The following is a 16,820-nucleotide window of genomic DNA, read 5'->3' as shown; positions in this document are numbered from 1 at the left end:
TAATCAGGAAACCGCTTCCCTTTTCCAAATTTTTGCTAAAACCTCGTCACAACGTGCTCTGTCCTCGCTCCTGCCTCTGTGGAGGCCCACCCAGTCTCTGGCAGTGAAATGCCTCTGGACACGTGTCGATTCACCTCGGAATACGATGCAGGTGCGGAATGAGTGCGACTGTTCGGATTTCCCTTGACCTCAAGAAAAATCTTGGGACTTAAAGAAGCAATGCTTTTCACAAAGGCATGCGCCCCAGCCCCTCCAAGTGGGTCAAGACAGCGGAGGCCGTCTCCCCCGAGGCGGCCCCCCGTGCACCGGGTCTTGCCCCCCGCCCCCTTCTGCTTTCTGGCTGCCTGTCTCCAGCACGGGAGACTCCCCCCAGGTCCCCATCCTGCCTAGGTGCTTGCCCTGAGCCTCGCTGCTTTGCCAGGAGCCCACATGGCCCCGGAGCAGGAAGCCTCAGGAAGCGCAGAGGCAGGGGGAGGAGGGCCAGGTGGGCAGATGCCGCTGCTTGTGCCCTGCGGGGAGGGAGATTGGGGGGAGCAGGTCCTCTGCTGGGGGAGGGGTTCCTGGGGGGCGGCTCCTGCTGGAATCCAGCCTACTGCCCAGCTACACACTGCAGCGGGAATGACTCTTTCTGCACCGCAAGCCCCTGCCCAGGAGCCTCTCCTCCCCGCCTCCCTCCTCTCTGCTGGGGCTCGCGTCCCAGTGAACCGCCTGCCCTCCCGCCAGGCTCTGCCCCCAGGGGAGTCCAGCTCAGAACCTAGGGTTTGTGGAGAACTTTCTTCAAGGGAACCCAAGTGACTGAGAGACCTCGGACGGGGGGCGGATCTGAGGGGACCTCGGAGACAGGCAGCCAGTCGCCTCTGGCCACACCTAAGCGAGCGCACAGCCGACACCCCTCACGACTCACTGGCCTCAGCCACGTCCTAATCTCCACCCAAGACAAGCGCTCAACATGACCACAAATAGTTTCACAGACTCCCCCGCTCGGGGACAATGTCCGCATCCAAGCTGGGAACGGGGGAGGCGACACCAGCCAGCAAGCTCAGCTTTAGGTCATGTCCTAAAATAGGAGCCTGCTGAGCCTTCTCAGGAAACGGGCCAGACTGGAACAGGCCCGGGACCCGGCGGCACCGGGGCGAGCGGCGGGGGCCCGGCTGCCGCTGTCCTCGAGGCCCGGGACCGCGGGGACACTCTCCACGGACCGCTCGCGCCGTCATGGCTTCCTGAAGAGTCCGCAGCCGCGCAGCAAGGGTTCCTGGAAACCGCCCTGCGTTTTGTTTTTTTTTTCTCTTTCTATCTTAGAAACCGAAGGTGAGCCTCTGACACGTCGTAGAAAAGCCAAGGGAACATATGAAAACCGGAAAAGACTGACAACTCCAGGAAATTCCGAAACTTTAGGACGTACTGAGCACCCATTTTACATCGGAATTCTCAGAAATTGAGCAGAGCTGAGATGGGAGCCCCAATCTCCCCGTACAATGCACAGTGCCAGGGCGCCGCCCCGCTGCCTGCAAATGCTGCGTTCCGTGCGTGCTTCCTGAGAGATTCCCGCTGGGCTCTCCGTGGTGCACGCTTAGCCGGCCTCGCGCCGACGGTGTCAAGGAAGGGCAGGCAATCGCGATGGCCTCCTGACACGCTTATCATCCAGGTGCGACAGGCAAAGGGCAGAGGGAGGGGAAGGGCCCGTTGCCATGGCCGCACAAGTGAACACCTGTCTGCAACATCTCCTCAGTTTAGGGAGTGCTGCCTGCCGAAGGGCAGGGGCCGGCTCGGAAGTTAGGAAGGGCGCGCGTGTCCGCCACAGGGCAGTGAAGAATTCCAGGAGTTCATCACAGACAGACGGGCGATTCCCCAAATCATGGGCGAGGTTTTAAGTGAAAAGAACGTGCCATATTGATCGTTTTGTTTCGAATACATGCCAACCAGATTTAGAATGTATTTTAAAGGGTTTAAAACATAGCCTCAGAATCCACCCTCACAGAGAACTGCTCGGGGCACATGGCCACCTTTCTTCAAGTTAGAGGGAGTTAAATTACCAAAAAAAAAAGAAAGAAAGGAAGGAAATGCGGACTGTCTGTACCTAGGACTGAGGCCACCCCTGTAGATAATTAAGACTGCAGACCAACAATCTACAAAATTCCAAAGGAGGTAAATAACTGGTTAAAAAAAGGAAAAAAAATTACACCCATAAATCAAACCCGAGCAACAGTGTCCCCTGGCCAAGGGCACAGAGATGGCAGATGCGTCCTGGCCGTCTGCTTCCGGAGCAGCGCCACGCGCCCCAGACGGCGAGGCCCAGCGGGGAAGCAGGTCGGGCAGGGCGGCACGGGCCACTCAGAGACACAGGCGTTCGCCGCCAAGGCTGCGGGGATGGAGGCCACCTAAGCGGGGGAAGGGCCCCAGGGCCGTTCAAAACCCAGACCCCCCGAATGGGGGGCTCTAAAGACACCTACTCCTCCTTCAGTCCTCTCTCTCTCCAAACACTCTTCCCTTTCATTGTCAACACATTTTCCTTTCATTTCTTGCAAAGAAAGTGGGATTGCTCCAGAGCTCCGGCATTTCCTGGTACCAGTGTTTCCAGGCGCTGGACTTCTGTGCCGACAAACACGCAGGCCCCTTTCCCAACCGTGACACGGGGGGCAGCGCCGTTGTCACGGCCACGGCCACCGACCTCCCACCCCACCGCGTGGACGCCCTCACCGGGCCTGCAGGCTCTCGGAGGACCCAAAGGACCGGCTCTCAGGGCCCCTGGGCGTCCGGAGACAACGCGGCGCAAACATGCTCCACATCCTCCATCCAAGGCTCCGCCGTCCACGCCTGACACACCGTGAGTTCTCCCATCTTCCCCGTAACATGGCCGCTGGCAAAGCAGCACCGGTGTGGGCTACGTCATGAACACTGTGCACCCCTGCGTCTCCAGTCCAGAGCAGACACAACCACCGCAGACACAAGCCACTCTCACGCCTCCGACCCTGCTCCTCCGCCCTGAGCAGCTGCCAGTCCCAAAGCGCCACGGATGCTGAACGGTGACAAGGGCCAGCGTGTGCCAACGAAGACTGGAAAAGCAACAAGGGTAAATCAATGGTTTGTATCTCTGCACACGCACACTCTTCCTCCGAGGCCAATCTCTGCTAATAATGGCATCTGTACAAAGCTGAGGTCATCCTGAACCCAGTGCGGAACACGTCGCTCTGTCAGCGATAGGGGGTCCTTCCCACCCGACTGTAACCCAGTTACCAAACATCATAATAATGTGCGCTCTCCAAGTTTGGCCAGGATACATTTAAAATTGTATCAGCACAAAACAAAGGAATTCAAGCATCACTTAGGGGAAAAAAAAAATGACAGATTTCGTATTGATGACGCATTTGACAAAAAAAACAGATACAAAACACAGAAGGTGCCAAGCTCCACAGCTGCAGGAGGATCTTATGAGACGTGAAGCTCAGCAAGACCACTGGCACTGAGAGCCACCTCAACACAAGACGTTCCCGGGGACCCAAAGGCCTCACACGCAGCAGCCTCCGCAGGGCGGAGCCGAGACCCCAATCCGCCCCCTGACCCCATCCCCGTGGGCCACCCCGAAAACAAGAGCAATGGCCATCGGGCCTCCCCTGAAACCCAGGCCACTGTGAGGAAACAGCACCTTCAAGAAAGAGAACTACGTACGCGCAGGCTGACAGTCTGCACCCCCAGCCTGCGGCGGGCGCCACGCACTGACCGTGAGGAGACCCCTGAAGCGCCGCGCGCAGGTCCAAGGCGCCTGTGAGCGGCTGGAAGGCTGACATTTAAGGTTAGGAAAGGGTTTTCACAAGATCCAGTAAGGAGGAAGGAAGCAGCAGCTAAAATAAAACCAATGGGTGGACTAGGAGGAAATAATAATAAGTGATAAGACAAAGAAAAATGTCCACATTATAAACACAACACAGGAAAATAAGCAGGGTTGACAGCCACGCGGAGGGAGGAGCCAAGAAACCCACTCAGCTACTCAGAGAAACACTGAGTATTGACGTGAAGCCCTAAGTAAAATCAGGGACTAGACCAAATAGGAGGATCAGAAGAATTCGGCTCCACCACAAAGAGGGAGCCGGAGGGAGGGGCTGCCCTTGCTCGTGGGGACCGTGTCTCAGGGCCTGGCGCCGCCCGGCCGGTCTGCCCCGCGCGGCTCCCGCACCAGCCCCGCCGACGCCGCTGGGGGCCAAGGGAGCTGCGGGCGCTCACAGGGCCCTGCCACAGAGCGGACTCCAGTGGCGGTGGCGGTGGCGTCGTTGACCGGGGGCGGCTGGGGGCCCTGCGGAGAGGTCTTCGGTGGCGGGGCCTCTCGAGGCAACATTTCCATTCCCTTGAGAAGCGCTGGACTATAAAGCCCACGTTTTCAGGGGCCGACATGCAGCTTCTTGCCAAAATGTAGCGATTCCTACCAGATGAAGCCGGCGGCGCGGCTCTCCAGCCGTTTCAACGACAGCTCGTATCTCCGGAGGGAGGCCACGCACTGTGTCCGAGCCCGAAATCACGTCGGAAGAGGGGTGGTTTCTTTTTCCATTTTTAACTCTGGGTGACGTAGGAAGGCGCTGCTGATAAGCTGAATGCGAGGGGCGCTGGTGCGCGGCCGCGTTTTTCCACATTCGGGGTTTGACCTGCGGGGGCCTGCGTGGGAGCAGTAAGGAGGAGGCTGGGGGAGACCGGAATCACGCGAACCAACTTCAGGGGCTGAAAACGAAGCTATGATCTCAATAGGGAGACAACAAAATGCACAGCAAGAAAGATTACAGCAGCCACACAGCGGTGTGACTGGCGACGGTTCGATGGCACCTCAGGAAATTCTTCAATAGATTTATGGACTTTAGAGAGAGAGGCAAGGGGGAGAAAGAGAGAGAGAGAAACAGCGACGTGAGAGAGAAGCATGGGTCGCCTGCCTCCCGGACACGCACTGAGCGGGGATCCAACCCGCAACCTTTTGGGGTGCGGGGCGATGCTCCAACATACTGAGCCGCCTGGCTGGGGCAAATTCTTATTTTTAAATTTAATTTTTGAAGAGGTAAGGAGCTCCATTACTCAAAAATCCCAAAATGTAAAACAGTGCACGTTGAGGTGTCTACAGCGCTTGCCCCCGTCCCCGCTCCCCGAGGCCCCGCCCCAAGGCTGCCCCACGCGGCCCCCGCCCAGAACACACGCAAGTGTGTGCTCTCAGGCCCCTCTCACACAAAAGGACATGTGTGGCGTGCACGGCTTTCCCTCCGCCTTTTCCACCCAGGAACGTGCCTGGAATCTTTTCAGAACATTCGTTTCACAGCTGCCCGATTTATTGAGCCAGGTCCCCACGGACAGACCTTACGTGGTTTCCAGAGTTCTCTTTCAACCGGTGCCGCAATGTATCAACACCTCGTTACGTCACGTTGCCCACGTGTGAGGCTATCTCATGATAAAGTCCCGGAAGGAGAATTATCGGACCAGTGGCGACATGCATTTGTGATAGCGATGGGTACCGCCCCGCGGCCCTCGTCCGGGGCTGCGGCCCTTGGCGCTCACTCGGGAATGAACCCGAGCGCCTGCTTCCCCACGGAGCTCCCAATGAATGCTGTGCATGCGGTGCGCTCACTTCTGCAGCTGGCAGGTGGAACGGGTACCTCGGTGTTATCTTTAAATTGCATTTACTGCATCGTGAATGAGGTTGCGCATCTTTTCTTTTTCCGCAGTTCTAAGCACTGTCCATGTCCTTGGACTGTTTTACTGGGTGGTTCTTTTTCATCACCGTTCCTGGGAGCCGTCCCCACGGCGGGGCGGCGGCCTTTGGCAGGGACCTGAGTTTTAAATGTTTTCTTCTCTAGGGCAGACATGCAAGAGCTCCCCGCAGGTTGGTGCTTGTCCGAGCCTCAAAGGCAGCACTGGAAGCGGACGGAAGAGGGGCAGGCAGAAGGCAGGGGTCCCCGCACAGGAGCCTCACAGGACGGAGTCACAACCTGGCTTAGTCAGGGCCCTACGGAGGCTTTTTAACATAGATTAACATCAACCTTTTCTTTGATTACCTCTGGACTCTGAGTTACATTTAAGACTCTCTCCACACGAAAGCTAGAAAGAGATTTCCTCCTATCTTTTCCTTCTACAGTTTCTTTTTATATATAGTTGACCCTCAAAACAGTACAGATTTGAACGGCATGGATCCACTTACATGCAGGTTTTTACAAATTAAACGCAGAGCTGGCCCACCTTGCCCATCCCCGGGTGTTGCACCTGTAGCTTCAGCCAACTGTGGATCCAGAACAAGACTGCGGGCCTAGACGCCGAAGGCCCACTGTGTGCACGGTTCTACCTCATTTTAGATGAGGGACTTGAGTGCCCCTGGATCTGGGTACCCATGGGGGTCCTGGAAGCAGTCCCCTGTGCGGGCCAAGGGGTGACTGTAGTTAAGTTTTGGGCGAGTCAAAAGTTACACACGGATTTTCAACTGCACGGTCTCACTGCCCCAACCCCCATGTTGTTCAAGGTCAAAGGTGTATCTGTTTGAATGTATGATTCATTTGGAATTTATCCTAGATTTATAGTTAACGTATGATCTGGTTTTATTTTTTTTCTAGATGATGACATTGGTGTCCCCAAGCGTGTATTCAATACTCTTATCTATTTACTCTTACATGAGATGATACTTTAAAAATATACTTAATTCCTTATGCGTCCGGGTCTATTTTAAGACTCTTCTATTCTGCTGCATGGGTTTGTCTGTCTATTCATGTGCCAGGACCATGCTGTTTTCATCGTAGAGGTTTTATAACTAGGTCTCTAATCTGCCTCAAAATAACTAGAGGATATACTTCCGCGCGAGACCCAGCCAGCACTATCCGAACGGGCCGTGGGGACTGACAAGACGAGGATGTTCTCCAAAGTTGACTTCTGATTTCGGGACCGATGAGAAAGTGTGAAGATGTGTGCGATCCTGATAGAATGATACACAGCTACCAAACCTGGGAAGCCGGGGTCACCAAGCCTTCTTGGGGGGCATCTCCGACGTCTGTTTTCCAGAGACACAATGACGCCGCACACGAGGAAGGACGACGGGAACCCCACGCTGCTCCTCTCCACGCAACGTCCGCCCCGGGCGGGCCCACCATTCGGGAGGCACCTTCTGGTTTTTGCTCCAGCACAGCAGCCAACTCTTCAAGCAAAATTGCTCTTCCATAGTACTTGCCAGCTTTAAAAAGTCCAAATATGCTTGTGTTTGTATAAATAATTCACCACATCCAAGCACATGGCACCATCTCTGCACTGCGTACGCGTCGCTTTCTCTCTGCTCCTGCAGGAAATGTGTTTGTCCAAGTAAAAAGCATCGTATCGATGCCTCAGGAAATAAAACTGAGACGACTGAAGTGCCCTGAACAGTCAGCTGTCTCCCCTGCAGTGGCGCCAGCACGCGCGCAGGCCCAGGGCCCAGGCCCGGGGCGACACCAGGATCCCCTCGCGCGGAAGCCCTGGCCACAGCCGCCAAGTGGTGCGCTGGGCTCTCGTGAAACTGAACGACAATGGTGAGTCCAGGGAAGAAGGTTCAGCTAGGCCAGCAAAATTTAACCGCCCTGCTATTTACTTCGTTATTTCCTGCACTTTAGGGGGACTGATATTTTTAAAGGACCGTTTTGATCACATATCACGTTCTCCATCACTTACGCATGGGACGGATTGCGCTTAGCAACGAGCTGGCCACTGAGGTTAGGGAAGTGAAGAAAGGAACGCCCGCTGGCGGGAGACCCACGTGACACTGGGCGTCCAGGCGGCGCGGTGGAGGGCGCCCTGAGCGGGCGGGAGGAGGCGCTGCTCCCCGTCAGCGGAGACGGCAGGACTGAGCAGAAGGCCACCAGCCACAGGCGGTTCGGAGTGGAGGGGACACTGGCAGGAAGCAGAGGGTGTCTGCGTGGAGACTGACACCCCCCCCCCAGGAAGGGCTGGAAGAACTGCGACTTTGTCCTGTGGGCAGCAGACGCACTGGGACAGCGTCCTGTCCTCCACCCACGCGCCCCTCGGTCAACTGTCACTGGGAACAGGTGTAGAAGAGCCTCTCCCCTCGGCCGTAGTCCTCATCACGCACCGGCTGCTTGAAGGCCAGGAGCAGGTTGGTCTGCCTGGACATGCTTCTTGCCGGGGACTACGCAGCATCCGGCGCAGAGCGGACACTCAATGAACAGGCGGCCGTCCCCTTACCCCGGAGCACTGCGCGCTGCGCCCGCCCGTCCCGCCCCCCGAAATGCCCGTGAAGGAAGACCCGAGTCTCCCGACCCGCCAGGCCAGCTGCGTCTGCTGCCGCTTCTCCGCCTGTCCCCTCGGTCGCCCGGCCTGCTGTCCTCCGCATTCGCTCTGCGGCGCCCACCTCTACGACTCGGCCAGGACCCCGCTTCTGCAGGGAACCGCTCAGCTGCGCACTGCGCATGCTCCCCTCCCTCAGCGCCCCCTGTGCAGCGCTGCCTCCGGGCAGTGCTCACCGGGCCGTGTGGCCCGGGCTCAGCGGCGCTCCTTCCTGTGGGCTCCGCGCAGGTCCCAGGCCAGGAGCGCCACGATCACGCTGTGCCCGCCGCCTCGGGCAGCTCGCGCTACCCCCCATCAAGGGCACGTCTTCCGAAACCGCGCTCCAATCACCGCACGCTCCCTGGGGGGTGTTCTCCATCGCCCCGTGGCCCCTCTGTCCTGCCGCTGTCCGCCCTTGCTGACCTCTGTCACCCCGCCTCGCGTCCCTGGTCTGCCGCCCCCATTCGGCTCACGCTCAGGTGACCGCAATGCTGTCCACTTGGAAAGGGCCGTGTGGACATGCTGTCAACGCCTTCCCTGTCGCCCGCTGTCCACCCGAGCCCGTTCTCCCCGCGGCCCCACTGAGGAAGTCGCTCCACCCCGTGTGCAAAGCCCTGGGTGTGCCCTGCGCCCACCCCAGACGTCCTCTGTGAGGTCATCTTCCACTCTCTTCTCCTTCTTTCTCCCAACTCCTGTACCTCAACAAACACGTGTCCCCAAGGGAATCCCGCCTGGGAAGCGAACCCAGCTTTCACCCCCGTCCCCCACGCCCCTTCCCTTCAGGGAGGACCGAGACAGCCCCCCACGGTCTCCATGGACACCTGCCCCACAAAAGGCAGCTTTGCGCCTCTGCCCCTGCCCTCGGACCCGGGGCAGCGGTCACCTGCGACGTCCGGCTGGCAGCTCACTTGAGCTCTGGGGCCCCGGGCTTCTTCCAGCCCAGGCCCCTCTGGGACACAGTGGACCCGTCCCACCTCCTTGAGCTCAGGCCCCTCCTCCTCCTCGGGGCTCTTCCCTCCTCTCCTGCCGCATATGCCCTCTTCTCCCTCCCGCTGTCCGCTCAGGTCCCCGCTCAGGACAGCGGCCCCACGACCACCTGCAGAGTCGCCAACCCAGAGCTCTCTGCGATGTGGCCGGGCCACCCCCTAGCCCACAGCTGCCCGGGAACCGGCCCCACCGGCCAGCACCCTGAAACCCCAGCACCGCAGGGCAGGGCTCTCGAGGGGGCGTTGCACGATTGCAAAGGCTGTGATGTTGGCCATCACTCCGTAGCCCTGACCCTTCGGCCCTCTGATTCCCAGACTTTCTTCTCCCAACCTCCTTCTTAGCTCGCCCACTCGGTCATGCAGGGGGCTCCCCGCCTGGCCCCCCGCCCCACGCCCTGCCCTGGGCCTGCCCCACCCCACCCGCCCCGCGGGGCCGGACCCTCCGGCTGAACACCCAGGCAGCGTCTGACCCCATCTGCCCTCTGCTCCAGGGACACGGCGGCCTGCGTGCCCACACGCTGTCCTCCAAACCCCTCCCCGGACGCGTTCATCTCCTGGCCCAAGTCTCCACGTCTCCTGTCCTCACGACGACTGCGATGGCCCTCGTGCCCCCTTCCCTAGACCCCTCGGCAGACTGCAGCCCGGTGAGCCTCTGAGGCCCCATCCCCTCCCGCCCACCTGCTGACAACCTTCCAGCAGCTTCCTCTTGCTCCCACCGGGAAGGCAACGGCCCAACCTGGCCGTGCGCCTCCTGGGCCGCATCGCACACGGCGTCCGGTCTGCCCCCGGGCGCCGGCGACGCGCGCTTCCTTCCGGGCCCCTCACCTGAGTGCCCCCTGCCCGGCCGCTGCCGCGCGCCCCCACAGCTGGCTGCCCCGGGGCGCGGAGAGCCCACCTGAACTAGAGGGGCCCACGAAGAGCGCTCCACCTTCCCTCCCCAGCAGCCTGCAACGCCGCGTGTCTCGGACGTGGGCAGGGCGTGGACTGTGCACCGGCCTGGCCGGTGTCCACACCACAGCCGCGGGCGTCCACCAGCAGAACGCCAGGGGCCCCCCCTGCCCCCCCGCAGCGCTCACCACAGGGCAGGCGCTCGGTTCTGGTTCCGACCCGTCGGCTCCGGCAGCGCCACGCTCTGGGCAGGGACCCGCCACGCACGCCCCTCCCCCACTCTCAGCCCAGAAACTAAGCAGCCTCCGCCCTGCCCCGACTTCCTCCAGCCAGAGGTGGTCTTCCTGCCTTTCCACCTTAGCCCTGAGGGCCCTTCAAGGGCTCCTGGGCAAGCGGCACTGCAAGAGCCTCAGCACTGGCCCCAGAGAAGCCTCTCTGGGCGCCACCCCCCAAGCCTCCCCCTGGCTATTTGCTGAAGGCAGCCTCGGCAGGCGCCCTGGCCCTGCTGGCCTGGGAGGGGTCCCCGGCTCCCCTCCGCGCCCCCTGGCTGGGAGAGCCTGCGGGCCAGACTCCAGCAGCCCCCCCGGAAATCTCTGCGGGGGGCTCCTGGCTGCCTGTGCCAGGCAGTGACAGTGACGAGCCTACCGGCTCTGCCTGCGTCGCCCGTGAGCGCTGATCATCTCGGGGGGCTGGACCCCGGCTCCCCGGCGTGGAGGCCGAGAAGGCTTTCCGTGAGTGGCCTTCCGTTTCTAAGTTCCTGGAAGACAAGCGCCATGCTGTTGTTTGGGCTTCTTTTCATCTCTGAATTTCCGACAAGTATCTGAGCACCTCCCACTTGTTGTCAGCCCTGGCGTCGGTCTCAGGGACCCGCCGGCCCTTGCCCGCCCCCGCCAGCGGCTGGGAAGGGAGGGCAGCCAGGAGGCAAGAAGGCCTGTGGGCAGGGGCGTGGAGAATTCCAGAAAGCGCTCAGTGCCACAGCCGCCCCAGGGAGCGGCGTCCTCTGCTTCCGCGTCAGAGCCCGCTCCTCCGGATGGCGGGGGGCTCCTTAGGCCCAGCCAGGCCAGCGGGACGGCCGCCGCCGCCATTTTGAAAGGAAATCGAAATGTTCTGAGTTACAACTTCAGAGGAAGTTGTACAACTTTAGAGGAGTTTCCCTTCTAAGGGAGAAATAGTCCTGCATGAAAATTATTCATTCCTCCCTTGTCACACTTCATGAGCTGTTTTTAAACAAGCAAAAATTAACGAGGCCTTCGTTGGGGAAAGGTTCGCCACACCGTGTTTAACCTACTCGATGGCAAACTCAATCTCCGCATCGGCTTGCGCACCCAGCGCGATGTGTTTTTTTTTCTTGTGACGAGAACTTTGAAGATCTAGTCTCTTAGCAACTTTCAAAGACATCACATGGTGCTGCAAAGCGCAGCCACCTTGCTGTGCGTTGCGTCCCCAGGACCTATTTATCGCACGGCACTGCCTACATTTTCCTTATGGGGGAGAACGATTTTTATGCGTAAAATTATCTGAAGATGTCAGGCTGAGATGATAGAAGACACCCTCTTGTGTCGTTTCCGCTGCTTCTCACTCAAACTTCTATGGGTTTTTCTTTGTTCATGAAGGTTTGTATTTTCTTTTTATTAAAAGAGAAATGCCGTGATACTTAAATGAAGGAACCCAAAGAGTCCCACCCAGTTCAAAACACTGGCCCTTGGAGGTCGGGCCCCTCTGACAGCTCTAGTCACGGGCCGGCTCGGGCCGCACCTGGCCTGCCCCGCAGGTGCCCGGTCTGTGCCTCAGGGCCCGGGAGGGGAAAGGCGTCATCGTCTTCCTCGCCCTCCGACGGTCTGCACGGAGCCGCTCCTCAGGGGCCACCTGCTAGTTGAACGTAGACCATTCGTGGACTCCCATCCGCGGCCCAGGCTGCACTGCTGGCTCCCGCCCCGCCCCTCCGCCTGCCCCATCCGGCACCTCAGCCTCGCCAGGCCCGCAAAACAGGTTCAACATGCAGCTGTGTGGGCCGTCTGCGTGTCAAACACGTCCGCGCTCAAGCGGGGCCACACGCATGTCAGTTTGGTCAGGCGCGGGCCCCACGGCACCTTGGGTCTCGGGACGCAGAACAAGAGCGAGGCAGGCGGAGCGTGTCTCAGATCCAGTTCCTGGAACCGCGCGCGTTTGCTGTTTCGAACATCTGAGAAGCAGCCGGGGAAGAGGGTCTGGAGGAACCTCCGCTATCTGCACCCGCACACCCGCCCCGTGTCTCCCTCTCGCTTTTTCTGCGCCCCCCACTGCCCGCCCCCCCGCTTTTCCCACAGCTCTGCCTGGCTCCCAGCTGCGGCGGGCGCTCCGTGCAGGTCCTGGGGGGAGATGGGGGCCCTGGAGGGAGCCGGGGACATGCGGAGCCCTGACCGCAGCATCTTCCACTCGACGCCAAAGGGCCCTTCCCACCCCTCTTCCCAGCACCGCGTGGGGACAGGGTAACCTGACTTGCCAGGAGACAGACACGGCCCCTGCTGGCCTATCGCAGCGCCGCTCCTGGCGTTCCCTCGCACACGCACGCACACCCCTGCACACCTGCAGAGTGGGGTTGGTGCGACGTGTCCTGTCCCTGGGCAGAGGGTTTCTCTTTTGAGCAGCAGCTCTGAGGTGCTCAGAGGTCCGCCGGGCGAGCCGGTGGTGGGACGAGAGGAAGTGCGGACTTGCCGGACGGCGTGGAGGCCACCCAGGGGCCCGGGGCGCTGGGCACCAGCGCCGACCCGCTTCCTACGGGAGGGCCAGCCGCGCCGGGGCAGGGGCCTGGCAGGGCAGCGCCCGGGGCGTGGCAGGGCTTTCAGCGGGTCTGTGCCCCCCAGACGGCGCGAGCCGGAGGCAGGCTGGAGGGGCAGGTGTGCGGCTAGGGCGGCACAGCGTCGGCAGCGAGGGGCTTCCTGGTGACGCCTGAGACAGGACAGGTAGCCCTTTCAACCGCGACCGACCCCGGCAGCGTTACCGCGGCACCTGGCGACACAAGACCACACGGAAAGGAAAGTGGGAAGTAAACATGCAACACTTAAGACCCATCTGTGTGCGTTTGGGCATTTTTACATTCTTATAGCACCTGGATTTTTTTTTTTTTCAAAGAGGCTCATTTTTACCGCCAAATATCCAAAGTGCCTCTCAAGCGCCGAGCGCTTCAGCACCCCAGACAAAAGTGGCTGGTCGTGCAGCCACGGGTGGGAACAAAGACCCCAAAAGTGGAAGGCCGTCACAGCAGAAACCGCACACGGTCCTTCAAGCATCCAGCCAGCCACTGCCAACCTTCCACCCGGCGGGTCTAATACTAGATTTTCCTTAAAGGGTCTTAATACTTACTATCTCAGCAAGGTCCCCCAAAGATTCCTGTGCCTTATGTTCCTATTCAAACACCAAGCTATCCTCTTGGTGAGGGGGAAGAAAAGAAAAACCCACGCCCCCAAATGGGTTACCACTGGGGTGCTCCCTGTGGGAACTGGGCAGAAGGGGCCCCTCGGGATGGCCCCTGTCTGCTGCGGGCCCTCTGTCCTTCCGGGGGCAAGGCCCGCTGGGGCTGTGCCACCGCCAACTTGATCCAAGGATCTGCCTGCCTTTGCTCTGCCCCAGGACGCCCCTCCCAGCCGCCAGCCCCAGGCACACAGGCGAGCGGCCTCGGCAGCCAGGCAGCCACTCGCTAACAGAAATCTCGGCGTTTCAGGCAAGCAGGGTCCATCCCAGCGCCCACGCCCCTTCTCCTCACCGCTGCCGCTTCCCAGAAACAATGTTGTCACAGGGCACGACCCGGCAGCCTTCAAGCACACCCCCCCCACCAGCTGACAACTGTAAAAAGTAGATGCTTTTTTTTTTTTTAAAGAAGGGACTGACAAGTGGAGGAGGAGGGAAGGCCAGGCGCGCCTTGCCCCCTACCTCTGGGATCTGGCCAGCACCCCTCCCCCACCCTCCGCCCGCAGCCACGTGGGCTCTGTCTCAGGTAAGTGCAGACGTCCACGCCTAACTACATCCCCTCCGCTGCAGCTCTGAAAGCGCCCACCCCTGCAGACACCAGCCGCTCTGCTGCGCCCATCAGATTAGCGGGAGGCATAGGATGGGGGTCACCTGTGAGACCAGGGCCCACGCCCCGCAGATCAGGTCATGCAGCAGGCAAGAGCAGAGCCCGCTGGGCCGGAGCCCGCGCAGGAGTGTGAGAGAGGCCGCCTGGCCACGAGGTCGACGGGAGCCCAAGGGAGACAGGATGGGGGGGCCGGGGGCGGGGGGAGGCAGCAGCGGTCAGCACACGCTCACACTTCCCGGGGCTACACCCCAAAGCCACCCGGACAAGTTCCAGCTGGGAGGAGGGGCTGGACCCTGGCTGCCGGGAGGCCTGGACCGAGAGCAGGAAGCCGAAACTGCAACCAGCCCTGGAAGCGTCTGCCGGGAGCAGGCGCCGCGGAAACGCGTTCCCCTGCGAGGCGCAGACAAAGGCTCGGTGCGCACGCGGTGGACGGAGGCGCCCCGGCCCCGCGCTTAGGGCTTTGAGGAGCCGCGCCCGGCCGGGCTGGCGCCGAGTCGCCGGTGCCCCGCCGCCCCGGCGGCCCCGCATCACCGGTCCTCACCTTGCTCGCCCTCCATCCACGACAAAGGCGTTCCCCTCCCGTGCGCACCAGGCGCCTTTTCCCTTGACATCTCCTGCCTCCTGCTTCCTAGCGAACATTTGCCTTGATTGTTCTGCTCTGCCTGGCCCCCCGCCCCCGTGACACGCCTTCTGCCACCCCTGCTCCAGCGCGCTCTGTCTCCTCCGGGGGCTGAGGAGGCGGCCTGGCCGTGGTCCGATGGTGGGGGTGGGGGGCGCGGCCCGGGGCTCCGAACCGGCGGCCCGGCTCTCCTCCGCCCGAACGCCCATTGTCCTTGCCTTTACCGGCCCGAGCGCCAGCTGTCCGCCAGGACCCAGAAAGTGGAGCCTGGGCAGGGTGGGTCCTCGCGGCGGAGGCCCGCCGTTTCCACCTGGCTAGTCCCAGCTCTGGGACAGGGTCAGGGGGTGGGGAACGGGGGAGAGCGACCGGGACGCAGGCACTGAACCCGGGGGACCACGAGTGCCATCATCCTTGGGAGCGGGGCCCGGCACCCTCGCCAGCCCTCGCCCAGCCAGGAGTCTCAGAGGCCAAGACCCCCAGGGAAAAAGAGAGCATTTACTCCTCCAGCCAAGTGGTCCGAGGCTAAAGAGAAGGGAGCCTGGCATACGCGGTCACAGAGTTGGGAGTATAAAGACGTGTCGGGAAGTGTGGCCCGAAACAGCACAGGGGAGCCCGCGGCTGACAGCAGGTCAGGCTCCAAACGCCCAGAGCCCTCCGGGTCACCCGTCCCCCGCACGCACGCTGAGCCTGGGAAACCCCGGCGTCCCGGCGCCGGCGGCCGCTCCCGCGCGCGGCCGCTGCGCCCCGGCAGAGAAGCCCGCTGGGCGCCGCGCGCCTGGGCTTACGTGCCCCGCCCGCCCCCACCGCGGGGAATGTGGAGCAGGCACTTACTGGGGCTCAGGAAACACTCCGTCAACCTTCGGAAGCAGCTCGTATTATTAGAAGGTCCATCTTCCATGTCGGAGCCGAAGAGCAGCGGGGCCGCGGCGGCGAGGGCGAAGCCGGTGCCTCGGGGCCGCCGCGGGGTCCGGCCGCCTCCTGCGCTGGGGCGGGGGCCGGGGCCGGGGCCGGGACCGTCCACGCCGGCGCCCGGAAAGCCAGCGGAGCCCGCGCGGCGGGCAGCCGGGCCGAGAGGGAGCCGGGGCGGCGGCGGCGGCCGGGGCCCGGCGCGGGCTGGAAGCAGCCAACCCAGGAGCGCAGGGGAGAGGAAGAGCCGCCGCCGCCCGCCGGCGCTGCCACCGCCGCCGCGGGGACTCGTGCTGGGAGGGACGCTCAAGGGAGCCGCCTCTTGTCCTCCGCCGCCGCCGCCAGCATCGCCGCCGCCTCCTCGAGCCGCCGCCGCCGCTGCGCCCTGCCTTCCTGGGAGCCGCACGGGGAGGTGGAAGGCAGATGAGGAGGGGACCAGAGAAGGAGGGGGCAGCGGGGGCGGCGGCCAGAAGTAAAAGGAAGATGGAGAGGGGGAGGGGACAGGGGAGGAGAAGGCGAGCGCGAAGAGAGCGCGGGCCGGGACCCAGCCGCCGCCGCCGCTGCTGCCGCGCGCAGTCTGGGCGCCGGGGCCCCCCGCGGTGTTGGCGCGGCCTGCGCAGGAGGGGGGCGGGCGCGAGGGCGCGGCGCGCTCGGCCCGGCCACGGCCAGGCCGCTCGGGGGCCGGGCCCGGGCCCGCCGCGCTCCCCCCGCCGGCTGCGTTGCGCCGGGGCTCCGGGCGGAGTTTGCCGTGGCCGGAGCTGGGCTGATCCCCGGACGCGGGCAGGGGGGCTTGGGGGCGGGGAGCGAGCGGCTCTTCGGGGCTGGCCATGGCCTTCCTCCACGGTCAGACCTCGGCGGGCTCCGCCCCCGCAGGACCTGCCCTCCTCTGCCGATCGGCCGAGCGTCCGCCCGAGCTTCTCTCCCGTCTTCCGCGCCCCTCGCCGGCCCAGTCTTCACATCGTGTTCCGCTTTGGGTGCGGGAGGACCCGGGGCCGCGGCGAGTCCGGGGCGGCGGCGTGTGGCTGCTGGCTGGCGCACACAATCGGCGTGCTCCCGGTCGGGGCGCGGGGCTGCGGAGTCGCTGCCTGCAAGCGTGGCGTGG

At 62.3% G+C, this 16,820-nt stretch overlaps 1 protein-coding gene across 2 annotated transcripts in view; it reads right to left on the bottom strand.

The window, feature by feature from the left end:
- The window catches only part of PDE10A (phosphodiesterase 10A), a 163,514-nt gene extending 146,967 nt beyond the window's left edge, over positions 1-16,547 (bottom strand). Inside the window, exons 1-2 of one of the 2 annotated variants that reach the window (XM_054595337.1) lie at positions 15,827-16,547; positions 15,644-15,790 (exon numbers count right to left, since the gene is read on the bottom strand). In XM_054595337.1, coding sequence (XP_054451312.1) covers positions 15,644-15,790; positions 15,827-16,547 — 868 coding nt within the window. Of the gene's footprint in view, positions 1-15,643; positions 15,803-15,826 lie in introns of those variants that run through there. The other variant, XM_054595326.1, reaches the window with a different exon arrangement.
- Between the last annotated feature and the right edge of the window lie 273 nt (positions 16,548-16,820).

The sequence above is a fragment of the Pteronotus mesoamericanus genome, unplaced genomic scaffold, assembly GCF_021234165.1.
Source record: "Pteronotus mesoamericanus isolate MK-2021 breed Mesoamerican mustached bat unplaced genomic scaffold, CSHL_Meso_final contig_134, whole genome shotgun sequence".
In the NCBI taxonomy this organism is placed as follows: domain Eukaryota; kingdom Metazoa; phylum Chordata; class Mammalia; order Chiroptera; family Mormoopidae; genus Pteronotus; species Pteronotus mesoamericanus.
This window is presented reverse-complemented; position numbering and strand designations above follow the sequence as displayed.